Source organism: Ipomoea nil, unplaced genomic scaffold (genome assembly GCF_001879475.1).
Source record: "Ipomoea nil cultivar Tokyo-kokei standard unplaced genomic scaffold, Asagao_1.1 scaffold1421, whole genome shotgun sequence".
Classification (NCBI taxonomy): domain Eukaryota; kingdom Viridiplantae; phylum Streptophyta; class Magnoliopsida; order Solanales; family Convolvulaceae; genus Ipomoea; species Ipomoea nil.
Window position 1 is genome coordinate 6,910,656 of NW_017617849.1, and position 16,556 is coordinate 6,927,211.

The 16,556-nt window shown below is 36.0% G+C and overlaps 4 protein-coding genes across 4 annotated transcripts; 2 read left to right on the forward strand and 2 right to left on the reverse strand.

The window, feature by feature from the left end:
- Nucleotides 1-852: 852 nt before the first annotated feature.
- On the reverse strand, nt 853-5,404 carry LOC109188070 (mRNA-decapping enzyme subunit 2). The gene is made up of 8 exons (XM_019338570.1): nt 5,110-5,404; nt 4,412-4,563; nt 4,006-4,133; nt 2,852-2,947; nt 2,433-2,585; nt 1,957-2,060; nt 1,813-1,880; nt 853-1,379 (listed from the first exon to the last, which is right to left on the reverse strand). The coding sequence occupies exons 1-8, from the start codon at nt 5,187-5,189 to the stop codon at nt 1,198-1,200; spliced, it is 963 nt and encodes a 320-aa protein (XP_019194115.1). The 5' UTR covers nt 5,190-5,404; the 3' UTR covers nt 853-1,197.
- Nucleotides 5,405-6,952: 1,548 nt separating this feature from the next.
- Nucleotides 6,953-7,444, forward strand: LOC109187438. Its single transcript, XM_019337624.1, has one exon. The coding sequence runs from the start codon at nt 6,953-6,955 to the stop codon at nt 7,442-7,444; it is 492 nt and encodes a 163-aa protein (XP_019193169.1).
- Nucleotides 7,445-9,928: 2,484 nt separating this feature from the next.
- Nucleotides 9,929-11,610, forward strand: LOC109188071. The gene is made up of 3 exons (XM_019338571.1): nt 9,929-10,317; nt 10,700-11,111; nt 11,197-11,610. Exons 1-3 carry the CDS (start codon nt 10,104-10,106, stop codon nt 11,480-11,482), a joined length of 912 nt encoding a protein of 303 aa, XP_019194116.1. The 5' UTR covers nt 9,929-10,103; the 3' UTR covers nt 11,483-11,610.
- Nucleotides 11,523-16,088, reverse strand: LOC109187439 (phosphomannomutase/phosphoglucomutase-like). The gene is made up of 15 exons (XM_019337625.1): nt 15,962-16,088; nt 15,454-15,663; nt 15,157-15,223; nt 14,711-14,894; nt 14,374-14,456; nt 13,761-13,837; nt 13,295-13,412; nt 13,142-13,223; nt 12,985-13,057; nt 12,832-12,893; nt 12,528-12,623; nt 12,305-12,459; nt 12,134-12,230; nt 11,939-12,016; nt 11,523-11,873 (listed from the first exon to the last, which is right to left on the reverse strand). Exons 1-15 carry the CDS (start codon nt 15,966-15,968, stop codon nt 11,766-11,768), a joined length of 1,497 nt encoding a protein of 498 aa, XP_019193170.1. The 5' UTR covers nt 15,969-16,088; the 3' UTR covers nt 11,523-11,765.
- Between the last annotated feature and the right edge of the window lie 468 nt (nt 16,089-16,556).

Genomic DNA, 16,556 nt, shown 5'->3' on the forward strand with positions numbered 1-16,556 from the left:
TATAAAAACTGCCAGCTCACATTACGCAAATCTTCAGGCCTGTCTCAATGGTCTTCCCGTAAATAACTATAAATTAAATTTGATGTCAAAAATCTGCATGGTCTTCCTTTACAAATTACAATTACTTCAAATTATCTTTGTTTCTCATTTTAATAATATAATTATATGACCTTTCAAAAAAAATTAATAATATAATTACATGATACTCGTGTCACTATTAAAGAATATAATTATTTTAATAATATAATTTTACATTTTTCATCCCTAAGTTATAAGATAATTGTAAAATTCGTTCCTAAGTGTTGGTCACTCAATGTTCGTTCCTAAGTTATCATTGGTGTTGCACTTTTCGTCCCTAATTTATACTAAAATTATAATTTCGTCCCTAATGTTTTATTAGTAAAGGGACTAAAAATGCAACATTAATAATAACTTAGGACGAAAAGTGAATATGACCAGCACTTAAGGACAAATTCTACAACTACCCTATAACTTAAAGACAAAATTTGTAATTTTCTCTTTTAATAATATAATTATATGATGATATTCGTGTCACCATGAAAGAATATAATAATTTTAATAGTATAACTATATGCACGTGTTCGTTTTACTAGTATATATATTATGATCTGCTGACAAAAGATTACAAAGATCAAACATATATCATGACCTGATGACAAAAGTCCAATTCACCAACTAAAATTAAGAAGGTCAATAAACAACTTAAACGAAAAATCGAACTCAAAATCTTGAGGTTATCAAACTAATTGTCCATATCTAATATCCAGTCAAGATGTGGCCCCAAATTGCATGCTCCTAAAATTTAACTTTTACTTGGGAGAAACAAGCAGATCCAAAGAGAAGAGGGGGTTGATATGACCATTAAAAACAGATCAAAAAGTGTCTACAAATACAAGTGTCTGTCTATTCATTGCAAGGCCACTGTACAAAATGTACATGCATAGCAACCTGAATCTGGAACACATGGAATACATCCATCATGGCTGAGAAAGTGAGAGAGGTTCTATAGCCCTTGAACGAACCAACCCTAGATGTGTCAATGGCAGATACACCTAGCTAAAAGAAACCAAATTACATGCAAGTCAAACTTTACAAGGTGCACGGACTTTAACTCCCTTCGCTACCAATGCACAATCCCTTTACAGAGAGGACCGGCAGCTAACTGTTGCAGAGTCTTTATGGACAGAAGGCAGCATCAATTGCTTTATATACTGGAGCAGTATCAAATCGGAAGTTTCTGAAGCTTCTACCGGGACCAATTTCTACAGGTTGCACATCAGTTGTCGATTTGCTTGGCTGACTCTCTGTTACCACTGTGCTTCCGGTAGAGCTGTTCTTTGCCCTCCACATGCTAATTCCTATACAAGAAAAGTATAGTTCCTTGCTAAATTATGGAGTCAAAAGATGACAGGCAGTGGCATTAATTAGTAAAATAAAAAATAAAAAAAAATACAGCACTTGAAGATTTCATGGATACTACACTAATATTGTGCTTCTAGTATTGTTCTTTTGTATATTTATCTATTTTATAAAAAGCGTGGTGGATAAATTTAAATGAAACTTATGACCACAGCATTACAACAATGTTTATGTTATAGTAGTAGACAATATCATAGATACTACAGCACCTCTAGTCCCCTCATCACATTCCAAAATCAGGATACAATATGTTTTTCTAGGTACAAAGTCTTATTGTTCTTGCTCCTCGTTTTTAGTAACTAACCCATTTTACCAACTGAAAACGGACATGAAATAAAAGAAGAAGGGGGGAGGGGGGTGGAGAGAGAGAACCTTTCGTGGGTCTATCAGATCTGGGTGCTACTGGAGGCTGATGTGCTGAAATCCATGCTTTTAAAGACCTGCACAAAGCTTTTATTATCTCCTATAAATTGAAGGAAAACTAATGAGTAGTTAACAAAGACCACATCCACTCACATTAGAAATGGAGCAACCATGTAAAGTTTGAGGCCAGTGTAACTGCGAGAGATGACATCACCATTTGCTGGCTGGAGTTCATCAAGTCGCTGCCATGCTATTTCCTGCATACAAAAGCACATTCAACATTTAGCAGCTGTACTTATCGTACAGCAGCTCCTTCTGGATGTGTGTGCAAAACAAATGCCAGTCACCAACTTCTGTTTTCTCCCCTTCCTACCAACATATGACCTTAAGAAAAATTCAATAACCGAAAAAAGCTACATGGATCTGTCTCCAACAACTACAATGAGATCTTTAATTATAGCATATCTATGGTATTCCTGAACTCATCGTCACAGTAGTCCAAATCACAAAAGGTTGTCAGCACAACTTTTCATTTTGATTTTCTAGCCACTGATCTAAGAACAAAAATGCTCCTCTTTTTTCAACAATCTCTTAGGGGCAAGTTGGATAGAGATACTTCAATAACTTACACTAATCTCCTTTTTGGTAAGTGGTGCAAAGGCTGTATCCTCTTTCACTCCAGCAATTATGTAAAGCCGCACTCTTTGCTGTCCAAATACCATCTCTATATGCTCTTCTTTCTTAAGAAATTTTGAGACATCAAACCCTGTTTCCTCCAAAACCTGCATCCATCCATCATAGAATATAAATAACGATATTTTGTTAGGTAGTATATGGCTTAAAAGGAAAAGTCAGAAATAGTCTACTGATAAAAGTTTTTTAATGAGAAAAGCACAGCAGAAAGATGGAGCTTTGCATCACTTTTGTATATAAAGCGACACAAAGTGGCAAAATTAAATTTTATTCAGAGGCTATGGAGTTTGACCAGATGCATATATACAGAGTTGTGAATTCACTCAACACGAATCTAAGAAACAGGATTAGGAACCTCTCTAATGGCACATGTATGGTCTTCTTCGTCCTTATTCTTTTTTCCACGAGGGAAACTCCAGCTTGATCCTTTCCATCCCTTCACTAGCAAGCACTGCATTTTACAAAAATTGTCAGCAAATACAAAGCATAAAGAAGGCTAGGAACAATAAACGGGAGTTCTACAGAGGGGTCTAATGACTGAAATGGGCAACTTTCAACAGGCAATGACAAAAATAGGAAACCATTTAAAAATGTATAATATTGGGAAAAACTAATTTGGGAAACGCAAATAAGTTTCTTAAAAATTCAAAATGATTTTTTTTATAGCTAAAATACAAGAAACGCATGTGGGGCATGCGTTTCTTGTATAAATACGAAGGAAACATAAAACGCAAGTCCCAAATGAGTTTTTCCCAATATTATACATTTTTAAAAAGCTTCCTATTTTTGTCATCGCCTATTGAAAGTTGCCCATTTCAGTCATTAGCCCTCTACAGAGGACACCTAAGAGCATTGTAAGTATTTATCTCACTAAAATAATAAAAAATAATATATATATATATATATATATATATATATATATATGTATGTATATAAAGGAGAGAAGAAGAAGTCAGATGCATATGTAAGGTGGCTTTTGTACATTAAGATAATATACAAGAGGTTGTCACAGTCAGTATCTCATATGGTTTAATTTCAGGTGAATATTCAGCAAACAAAATAAAATTTATACACAATGCCAGGTGAGCACCTATAGCTCATTTTACTGCAGTTGACCTGGGTTTGTCTCCTCACTGCAACTACATAACTTCCAAGATAATTCATACAGCACATATTATGCATACACACAGTATACTCCAATGTGTGAGAATACATATTAGAATGCATGAATACACTGCTTTTATTCAAGAAGAATAAGTATCCAAGAAGAGACAACAGCACTAACAAGAAACAATAATTACATGAAATTTATTCTCCAAAGAATTGATTACCCACGTTCATTTCTGTGTTTGATAGTATAATTTAAGCCTTCACAAATAAAAACTCTTCACCAAAAAAAACAGAAAAAGACACCCAAGATATAGATACTACACTTACTAAACAAGCATCTCTTCATTCACTTTTTTAATTACAGCATTCACAAGGAAATTCCCAGAGCTCAACTCTTACCCGTTCATAAGTCTCATCCAGAATAATGGCCCCTGTAACTGGAACTCGAACCTTATATGAGGTGAAGTCCTTGAAAATGTCATCTATATGGGCAACGTATGGTTTTAAAACATCACAGCTGTTAAATACTGAAGTGGTTTAAGGAAAGCACGTATAGGATAATGGGGAATGAAGTGCATTTCTCATTAAATAGTAAAGTTAACTTTCCATTCATTGGAGAAGAGAAAACAGAAAGAAGAGCCCACCCAGGTTCATGAGTAATACTCCCTATCATGCAAATGGGATCAAGGACATAACATGCATCATACAGTAAGAACCCCATGTCCCTATCCTTGCCAACAACATCAACAATCTACTCTCCACTAGGAAATAAAAGCTCCAACTGCACAGACATTCTGAAGGATACACAAAGAAGTGAATTCCTTAAGAGTGAAAGATTTCAATGATGGATTGTTCTCAACAGAATTGTCTTCGTAAAACCAATGTGCGTACTCCACAAGAAACAAAATCCTCTCAAAAGATTGCTGATCTTCCTTTGGCACATTCAGAACAAACCGACTGCATCGAGGAAGATAAATACACTGATGTTATAAATTTTAGTATATCACTATGAATCAAGAGAATAAAAGAGGGACATGTTTAACTTGTGGATAAAAGCAGAACTCTAGCATAACTGCAGATGCATTAATTATTACACCAAGGTTAGCCCTAACTTAAGTGTCAAAGTGATTAGCACTGCTCTACCTCAGCTTAACAAATGATTGCGTAAAGTAACTTTATAATTGTAACTTGTAAGTGCCAAATGCTGCTAATAAACCAATAAAGAAAGCAAGTAATTTTACAAGGCTACACTCTGAATCACAATTTAAACCACGACACAATTGAAAGAAATTCAAATAAAAAAAGGCTCCATTTCCTCTAATTTTTTAGCAATTATGGACACAAGATTCTAGCTTTTCCTACCCTTAATTAAAATACCATATAGTATTAGTATATAACTGTGCATACGGAACAGACAACAAATAAGCAAACCGCTAATTCATATGCTTCGTATGCGCGCGCGCACAGAAACACACATGCTCGGAAATACGTAAGTGAATCTACCTGCAGAGATCATCGAGCAATTCTTGAGGAGGGAGACCGTTCTTTTGAGGAGCGCTGGAAGATCGATTAAGCCCGGACATTTGTTGAAACCTGCACCAAGAACTAAAAACCCTAACTACGATCTCTTCAGATTTATGAGTGTGAAATGTATTGCAGCACTAGGATTGAAGTCAACACACAGCGTTGAAGAAGGAAGAGCTCTTCGTTGGGACTGAACTTTTAACAGATCAGAAAGAGCTCTTCCTCGTTATTCATTGATTTATACTCTTCAGGGAATACACACACTTCTTTACTCATCAAAAACGCAGTTGCTATGAAATATAAAGATGCACGAGGGCATTTCTGGAATTTTCCTTTTTTTTTTTTGTGTAATTGAAAAAAATCTAGATATTAAATAAGTTCCTAATAACTTTTTTTTTTTTTAAATACTTTGTGGTCTGATGACATTAATGTTATCATTCCAAATAAAAAAATTACAAGTTAATCATGCTGAGCAAATACTATAGATAAGTTAGATTGTAATTACAATAAAAATAATAATAATGTTTACTACTCAATGGTGATTGGTGAAGAGTGAAAACTGTGCAAACTTTACTCTTGTGTGATAGTCCACAAATCGTACTAGAAAGATCCTTTACGATGGGCTTGACCGAGATCTACGTGAATCATACTCTATCCACTCAATCAATCATTTTGAAAAGAGACTCCTCTGAACTATGATATGCAGTTCAGCCCGATGGAGATATTGTTAATGGATAGAAGAATGAAAATAGATGCTCATGTGAAAAATTCTCTATTTTTCCAAGTTAGTAAACGACCCTTTACTTTCTCAAGGGCCATAGAAAGAGAAAATGTGAAAGAGGAGAAAAAAGAAAAAAACAAAAAAAAAATATTAATGTTTGATTACATTTAATGAGGTGGTGCAAAAAACACTTTTTTATTTATACCACCTATAAAGCTATTACACCTATTAATTGGGTGGTGTAAATAGCAAATAAGGTGGTGATAATATAGTAACATAACCCGTGTGGGCAGCTCAACTGATCATAGAGGTAAAATTTTAGAAGAATTATCGCAACCTTTTAAAGTGAGAGGAGAGCCTCAGTGGTCATCCCAAACTCTCTCTCTTTGTTGGGAAGAATAATATAGTAACATAAGTACATACATAATCTCTCTAAAAAAAACACAAATACTCCGTAGAATAATAATATAGTAACATAAGTACATAACTATGGAAAGACTGATTTCCTTGGTTGATGGAAGCCATTGTTGCTTCTTCTTCTTCATTTGCTGTGAATGTTCTCAATCTCAGTCTTTCTCCCACGAATCTGAATTCCAAGAGCCTCAAATACCACCTCCCCCGTTCCAAATCCAGGGCGGCTTCTTCATTTTTTGCAAATATCCATTACCCTTATCCTAACTCTCCCTTTCCTCTCCCAAAACCAGGTAAGTAAGATTATGTGTTTAATTTGCTATCTTTGTATGTATTTTTGTGATTCATGTTGGATGCCCAGATGCATATTATTGGACTGTATACTGTGAATTATGGTTTATGCATATCAACCAAAGGTTTCAGATGGTCAAAACAGGTTTAGTCATTCCTGTCCTGCAAAAAGGCGGGGCGGGCGGGCTATGAGTTGTATGGCCTGCATGGGCGGGCTAAACTCGATCATTTTCTTATACAGGTGTTTGTAGGGCCAGTGAAGTAGCTGAACTAATCCCAAGCATATCACCAGAAATTGTGGTTAGGGAGGCAAGGTTGGAGGACTGGTGGGGAATAGCAGAGACTCATTACAATTCCTTCTACCCTAATTTCTCCTTCCCTATAAATGTCCTGCTGAGAATGAACAAGCTGATAGGATTGGTGTTTGGATTCTCTGTACCAAATGGGTGCAAGAGGGCTTGTTTAGTTGCAGTCACTGGAAGCTCAGAAGAAGAAGAAGAAGAAGCATTGTTATTAGGGAGTGAAGGCTATGTGACTGGGATACTGATTCTTGATACACTGGCTGATTTTCTTCCCAGGAAAGGACCATTGCAGCAGAGAAGGTCAGGGATTGCTTACATATCAAATGTTGCTGTGCGAGAGGAATTACGCAGGAAAGGAATCGCAAAAAAACTTGTAGCTAAAGCTGAGAGTGAAGCACGAACCTGGGGATGCCGCGCCATTGCATTGCACTGTGACGCTAACAACCCTGGAGCCATAAAGCTGTATATGGGGATGGGTTTCAGAATCATCAAAGTGCCAGAAGGAGCTAACTGGCCACAACCCAGAGCTTCTCCGGGCTTCCACTTTAGTTTCATGATGAAGCTTCTGGAGACACCGTCCAGAGGTTAGGAGAATCATACGCCACCCACTCAATCAATCATTATGGAACTGTCTCTAATAACTTGTATACTTATTATAGTTGAAAGTGGGACATAAGTTTCACTTTTAACCACAACCTAATCTATCAGTGTGAAAAAAGGTCTATTGTATGCTGAATCGTATAGACTATTAGACGGTATTGTTATCCATTAAATAAGTTATAAGTTGTCTTTGTCTTAGTTGTTTTTTAAGGATTGTCCAAAACAATCAAGATTGTCTTTGTACAAAATTTGAGATGATAACTATTTTTATTATAGACCTAAGATGAAAATAGTTTGGTGATATTTTGTAGGCAATCGTAAATTTTTTGAAAGAAAACTATTATTATGGTTTAAAAACTCCCAAGAAAACAATTTGATGGCTATCTTCATATCGGTGAAGCAATTGCCTCTATCCAATACTTAATTAAATTTGTTTATAAATTGTATTTTAGGTTGTCTAGTTCATATTATATGCTATGTGAACTATGTAAAATCATCGCGGTCTTTGAATATGTAACAATTCTTCATACTTTTGTGAAAATTTAACATGTTCAATGATTTTTTTTTTTAAAATTATGGAGTACGATATTCTATTGCACCATTTATTTGACCGTAACAGATTTAATACTTTCTCCATTTATTTACTACTGTATAACATAAGTACATCTTTATCTTTATCTTTATATCTTTATATCTTTATCTTTATCTTTATAATAAGTACATTTTTTATCTTTATCGTTATATATTTATATCTTTATCTTTATCTTCTTTTCTTTTATCTTTATATATATATATATATATATATATATATATATATATATATATATATATATAATAAATTAAAATCTAGCTACAAAATTTTTCCTCCAAAGTGTGATTGCATTTTGATAAAAACAAAATTAGCAAGTATGAAGGCATTCTTCCAAAAGGAAGAACCCCAACCCCGATAGAGCATTTGGGAAGATGTAAATCATGGTAACTCAAGTGAACATGAACCATCACTTTGAGAGGTTGCTCCCACACTACCGCTGGTGAGACTCAATCCTTGGTCATTCTTCCAAAGTTTCACCTCTGTGACCAGTTGAGCTGCCCATGCGGGTGTAAGTATGAATGCATTAATTGTGTGGGTAGATGTATTTAAACATATTTTTTTGAAGTTATTATATGTGTTTATATTTTATAAATTATATTTTATTATTATAGCTCTATCTCTATCTATATATGTATGGAAAAAAGTTCATTATGTTCAAATTTATTGGTAAAGTTTTATATTTAATATAATTTGTGTATATATATTCATTTAAACCTCAATTATAATTAATTTGACTCCACATATATACAGACGAAAAATTATATATAAAATATAGTTCTTACATAAATAATCTTTTTCAAATGAATAAGTTTTGGTGGAGATTTTAGAAAAAAGTGTCAAATTGGCCCCCTAAATCAAGTGGATAGTGTAATTGAGTCCTCTAAATGAAAAAAACTCCATTCAAGCCCCGTAAACCGGTAAAATTGTTCAATTAAGTTCAATTTGACTTGTTTATCAGGTTAAATCTATACAGTGTTAACACGTGTCCTTATTTTATTTAAAAAATATTTTTTTAATTAAAAATTTAAAATATTATTTATTATAAATTAATTAAAATAATAATAATTAAAAAAAAAAAACAAAACAAAACAGCCACCAACTGTCCGCGCCGGATAGTCGGTGGCTGTCTTCCTTATTCACGGACAGTCGTGGCCGGACAGAAGATGGCCATGGCCTACATTGTATAGTTATACTCACATTTTTAATCAAACTAATTCTGAGCTCAAGAACTCAAGTACGTTTTTATGTTTTCACAACCATTACTTTTTTTGCTAATTCAGATGATGTCAAAAATTTAATTGGTAAATTTGTTAAATTAATAATAGTTCGTGCATTGCACGGGACAATTACTAGTAACTATGTAAAACTGATTTCCTTGAAAAAAAGACTGAAATGTGAAGGTAGAGGTATGTATTTCTCAAAATGTGAATGTCTATTTTTATGGACAAAAATATGAAAAAGAGGTTCGGGACATGCGTTTGATGTCAGAAGTGGTCAAACCACAAACGTAAGTCCCACTTGCGTTTGTGTGTATTTTTTTATTTTTTAAAAAATTTGATCGCTGGCGGAACTGTCAGCGACACCCTTCTCCAACGAAGGAGAAGACAATGGTTTCCTTCTCCTTCGCTGGAGAAACCGGTGACCAAATCGCTGGCTTCTCCAGCGAAGGAGAAGGCAACCAGTGACGGTGGCCTTCTCCTTCGCTGGAGAAGGCCACCGCCACTGGTTGTCTTCTCCTTTTGTGATTTGACCACTTATGACATCAAACGCATGTCCCAAACTTCTTTTTCATATTTTTGTCCACAAAAATAGACATTTACATCTTGAAAAATACATGTCTTTACCTTCACATTTCAGTCTTTTTCCCGATTTCCTTTAGGGGATTACGTTGACTTGTCTTCATTCTTTGTCGTCTTACTCTGCCTTAGCAACTACAGATTCTCTGCTTCCTTACACTCTTCTCTGTTTGCTTGTCCCTTCGTCTGTCTTTCTGTTGCACTCTAAATCTCTCCAGAAACATTGGAGAGAGAGAGAGTTTGTGTGTGTGAAGAAGCTGATGAGGACAGTACCATGTGGAGTTGCAGAGGCCATTGTTGCTTCTTCTTCTTCTTCTTCTGTGAATGTTCTCAGCCTCAGTCTCTCTACCATGAATCTGCATTCCAGGAGCCTCAAAAACCACCTCCCCCCTTCCAATTCCAGGGCGGCTTCTTCATTTTCTGCAAATATCCATTACCCTTATCCTAACTCTCCCTTTCCTCTCCCAAAACCAGGTATAGTTAATCTGTTTGCTTTCTTGAGTATGTATGTATTTGTGTGTTTCATGTTGGATGCCCAGATGCATATTATCGATCTGTATACTAATTATATGGTTTCTGCGATTCAACAAGAGTTTTTAGAATTGAGATGGATACAATTAGATAGATATTTCCAGTGTTTCAAGTTTGTATTTTTCTGGGGAATATCATATTTCCGGAATAAAAATGCCATTTTTATTAGGATACCCGCAGTTACTACCCAAGGCTCAAACCAAGAAGGCCAATAGGCCAATCCTGTTCTATTGGGAGTCGAATTTATAACTTGGCAGTTATCAAGTCAACAGTCCAACCAACTAGGCTGGGATTGCTCCTAATCATAGTTTCTTTGCTTAATCAGGTGCTTGTAGGGCAAGTCAAGTAGCTGAACTAATCCCAAGCATATCACCTGAAATTGTGGTTAGGGAGGCAAGGTTGGAGGACTGCTGGGGAGTAGCAGAGACTCATTGCAGTTCCTTCTTCCCTAATTACTCCTTCCCTATAAATGTCCTGCTGAGAATGAACAAGCTGATAGGATTGGTGTTTGGATTCTCTGTACCAAATGGCTGCAAGAAGACTTGTTTAGTTGCAGTCACTGGAAGCTCAGAAGAAGAAGAAGAAGACGAAGATGCATTGTTATTAGGGAGTCGGGAGATCAAAACCGCGGGTTTTAATGGAAGGTTGAATCTGAGTAAAGGCTATGTGACTGGGATACTAACTCTTGATACACTGGCTGATTTTCTTCCCAGGAAAGGACCATTGCAGCAGAGAAGGTGAGTTCATTCCTTTTCTCCGTCTATCAGGTACACATGAAATAATGTGTGTTCATCTTAGTGGTTGACACTTGATCGACAACAGGTCAGGGATTGCTTACATATCAAATGTTGCTGTGAGAGAGAATTTACGCAGGAAAGGAATAGCCAAAAAACTTGTAGCTAAAGCTGAGAGTCAAGCACGAACCTGGGGATGTCGTGCCATTGCATTGCACTGTGACACTAACAACCCTGGAGCCACAAAGCTGTACATGGGGAGGGGTTTCAGAATCATCAAAGTGCCCGAAGGAGCTAATTGGCCACTACCCAGAGCTTCTCGGGGCGTACAGTTCAGTTTCATGATGAAGCTTCTGGACACAACGCCCAGATAGATAAGGCTAGGAGAATCAGTTCTGTGATTAACACTCAAGGTAAAAACCAAAGAAAGAAACTTGTATAAAGCCAGGGAAGATCAGTTGATATGCAGAACTGTAATTATTAATTCAAAATGTTACTCATAGAGAGATGATTGGCTACATTCTCCAGGCTAACACCACTAACACAACATTTCCAAGACTGTCCTCTTAATTTCGAACCTCAAAGCTCCACATCCACAGCCTAGAAGAGAAGAAGCCAGCCAGATTTACGGGAAAGATGCATGCAGCCTGCCAGACCTCAAACTTGGATGAATTTAGTAACTCCAGAGGTATCAAGGGCTGTGAATTCCTTAACGGCATTAAAGACAACAAGCCCAAGTTTCACTGCTTCTTCATTGCTTGGTGCCTAGGTGGTTTAAGGGTTGCGAATTAGTTTTGAAACACCAAATTTTAAGAAAAGAGCAAATATACCTCGATATTAAGAGGCAAGACAGGGTCGTGAAGTGACAGCCTCAAAAGGAACCATCCACCATAGCCAGAAGCTCTAACCTGTTGATATTGCAAATTCAGAATGTTGTAATACTATTTAGGAATCAAGTCTTAGTTGAATAGGATTTCTACTTTCAAGTTACAGTATTGATTCAAAGTAAGAAACAAATAACTTACCCCTTCATAGTTAACAAGGGCCTTCTGAAGATTCGTGTCTGAGTCAATAGTAGTCTCCAAATGTTTTAGAACTGCCTCTCCATACTCCCGGAAAGATCTGAAAGCATGAAATATTGGTACTAAAGTAGGATAAGAAGTGCAGGCCATAAAAAGTCTAGTCTAGTTCCATACCCTCCTTTGAGATCTGGATGGTACTGATCAATTTTTAGCCTCAGTTCAACAGCCACCGCAGGTTCCTCAAGACCCTCTACCAAGTCGGTCAAGACTTTGCTGCCACCGCCTTTTCCAGATGCTTTTGCTAATGCAAGCTTATTCAGTAGCTTAACCTTCAAGTAATTGTGGTTATTTGGGAGTAAGTATTAAAAGAAGAAGCGGAACTTATGTTGAGGTATACCATGAGGTATGCGCCATCATCAAGCCAGTGATTCTCCTTGAGAGCTCCATGTCCGCTCGTTTCAATAGCCAAATGTGATTCCTCACCAACAGAATTCTGCCACAGTTATAACCAAACTTCAATCACGCAGAAACTTTTTAAAAGTTTAACGAAGATGCCAAAGATTTGGATAAACTATGTAACACTATGATCAATTCAACATAACGGTAAGAGAGACATTGATAAGTTATTTGCAGATCCATATTCTTCCTTAACTATTTGTTACGAAAGTAAAGAGAGGATTTTTAAAGGCCCAAGACTGTACCAATCGAATAGCTTCATCAATGACATTCTTGTAGCCTCTTTTGAACCTGTGGTGTTTTCCCCCTGTGATAATTGATTGAGAATTTGAGATAAGCATGCCCTAATGCATTGTTGACGTTTGAAAGAAAATAACTGACACGCCAATTGATCTCACCTAGTTTCTTTTCGATAAATGCTGTCAAGCCATCTGAAGTCACACTATCAGTTACAATTGTTGTCCCAGGATGCTGGTAATAAAACAATAAAGATGGCACCGTGTAATCCAGGATGAAGCAATGACTGAAAGACCATGATTAGGAAACGACACTTACCTCCTCCAGAACAATAGCAGACAGCAAGGCAATCAAACGATTCCTATTGAACTCATGACCACTTGAATCAACAGCAGCAGATCTGACCACAAACAAGTATCAGAAAATAGGCTAGTCATTACCAATATATGAATAGACCGTCTAATTACTTACCTGTCGACATCTGTATCAAAGATGATGCCCAAATCAGCCTTATTATCCAGGACAGCCTGAGTGATAGCTTTCATGGCTGTCTTATCCTCTGGGTTAGGAATGTGATTTGGAAACATACCTGAAAGATAAAGACCACAATTTGGATAAGCTTTTTTTTTTTTTTTTTTTTTTTTTAAATTTTTTTTTTTACTGTGTTTGGATATCCTTACAAAAAGCTGTTTTAACCGTATTTTGATAAGATATTTCAAGGAGCTTATCAGAAAAGGCTGAAAAGCGACTTTTCAGGAACCAGTTGAAATGATAAACCCATTAAAGATGCTTTGAGCTTATATCATAAAGATTGAAATGCCCGATAGAGGTTGAAAAACTGCTTAATTACTTATTTAAGCCATTTTCTAAACCAGGCCTAATAGTTATATCAATATAATCATATGAAGCATCCATCTAAATATTTCAAATTTCTTACCATCTGGCTCTAAGAACTGACTCCCAGAAGTAATAGCACCCAAAGGCTCAAGAACTTTTCCCTGATAAACCCAGTAAAAGAAATATCATATAATCTGCAAAGCATTTACTTCATTTAACAAAGCACATGTTTCACAACATAGATTAAGATTGACTATGGTAAAAAGAAGCCAAGCTAATAAACTTTATTTTTAAAAGGAACAGGAAACTGTTCATGAGAAACCTTTGCAATGAATACCATCAACCCTGTCTAGGTCACTAAAGCTCTATTTTTAAAATAAATCCCACAGGTTAAGCTTTTCAGAAACTAGTAGAGAAACATTAGAAGAGAATTTCCTTAAAAGAAGATGAAATATATAATGCCAATTTCATTAGATCAGATCCTAGCAAACTCCCAAGAAAGCATGTTTCAACTCCTAAGAGTATCAATACTATTCTAACTTATTACTGTATAACCTAAGCTCCTTGTGGGTTTGACATGAAAAACTTATAAATTCAAGTTCATTTCTTTAATGAGAAAAGTTATGTGACCTCTTAGCACTTTAGACTGATTATATATCTTGCTTCCAAGAGGTTGTTAATCAAATTGTCTCTAATCTGCATGTAATAGTTACTGGCACAACATACTAAAATAAACCACTGACCCATATTGGATGACATCAGCTCCTGCACGAGTAAGTCCCCGAGAAACAGCATCCTGAAAGAGAGATTAACCAATTCTTACTAAAAGAAAGACAAGCAGAGAAACAAAAACTCCAAGTCATAAATAAGTACTCCGTATTAATAAGCGTTAGAGCTCATTCTTGTCTTTTAACTTTAAGAGATATCAAATTCAGGAGAACGGTTGTTTGAAAATAAGGATTTATGTCTTAAACCTGTCCTAGGAATAGGATCTTCTTCAAGTATATAAAGTTTGCAGCAAAAAACTTTTATGTGTATAAGGGTGAACACCTGCAACTTCTTTGCAGAAATTCTTGAATCATGACCGATGGATACCCTCAATGATCTAGAGCCATCAAGTTTCTTCTTTTCCAGCAACCATGCAGCAAATGCTGCTGCTATTGCTTCTGTAACTGGCTCTGTGAGGTTCACAGGTTCTCCTTCAACACCAGCAACAGCAACACCACGTATATCACTGCAAAGTACAATAAACACCAAAGACAAATCACTATTTTTATGAAACTGGCTCATGTAAATGCATCCATAGAAATGCTGCATTGTAGGTCATTCAGATATACATATATCACTACTTGTCACCAATCAAGTAAAATTGTTCACCATATTGTGTTACATAAATGGCAGATGTCATGAAATACAAGCACGAAACAACAATTGAAACAAAGAGATCAAATAAAGAAAAGAAGAGAAGGACAAATCAGCAAAGCAAAGCCTGATACCTGCCATTCTGAAGCTTAAGAAAATCAGTTTTTTCACCAGATGATACAGCTGTGTTAGATGGTGCAGCTGCATCAAAATTTAAATTCATGAATATAATTTGTGGTTGATGAGATATCTTCTAATGAATGCAGAAACTATATATCAATAACCATCCATTCTATCCAAGGAAGGAATTAAGTTTATATCAATAAGGATAATAAGCACAAAGGTGTTAGTAAACAATCAAATATTCAAAGGACTTGGAAACCTATTATTGAATCTGATATGAACCTGAATAGTGAGATTCTAGAACAAACCATTGCAATAAAAATTTCCCCGGTTAGATTTTGACAATGCACATGGTTGCATGGTGGAGTTGCCATTCCATGCCAACTTCCCTACTAAAGGGGAAAGAAAGTCATGCCTAATAAGGTCAACATGGTCCTGTTGGTATTGGGGACTGAACTTTCTGTTCTGCTGGCAGCACTTTGCTACCAGAGTATGTTGGACAACCTTCCCCGATAGTGCTGCATAAAATTTGAAATTTTCAATATTGTAAGATTTCTGATTGAAAATGACTTGAAGACTGTCAAAATCCTTAATAATTGAGCTGAAGCTACAGTAGTATTCATTCCAATTTCGCATCACAAAGCCACTGTGGTGAGATTAACACTTCAAAATCATAATCATAATCAATAGCATCACCTCAATATCATAAATGCAAGAAAGTTCTTTTTTTTTTTAATAAATTCCTATTTGTGAAGCTTATGATTGAACAGTAAAGAAAACCCAAGAATTGGTAATTGGTAAAGATTTGAATATGACCTGCCATTTGGAGATGCTCGATCAAAAGCTGCGACGATCGACTGAATTGTTGGGCCTTTTCTCTTTCGTTTCTTCCGTTTGTTTTTGTCGGGGTGGGTTGGTGGACGGAGGAAATGATGATAAACGACTGCGTTGAGTAGGTGGCGAGGCGGCATGCAGGATTCGTTGGAATCTCGCACGTGCGGATTTTCCCGCTGTTTATCATGTGGGCTCCACGGCCCAGGCCCAATGGGTTTAAGGATCAATAACCAACCAAATTAGAGTGGTTATATGTAGCCCGTAACCCATTAAAAGCCCAATTCAATATTCTACTTCCGCTTTACTTACGGCAATTTATATCCTACATCACGGCGCGTGTTGCATTATGCGCCCAGATACAAAACGACGTCGTTTTAATTATTTTTTTTTTGAAATTTCCCGTCCCAGTGAATGGCAGTAGTTTTTTCTTAAAAAAAAAATCGCTGTTCAAGAATGTACATAATGTTATACTAGAATACACATAATGTTATACATGAATGTACATAATTATATAACAAAATATACATACTCTTTTTAAAAGATAATACACATAATCTAACATAATACATAATAAACA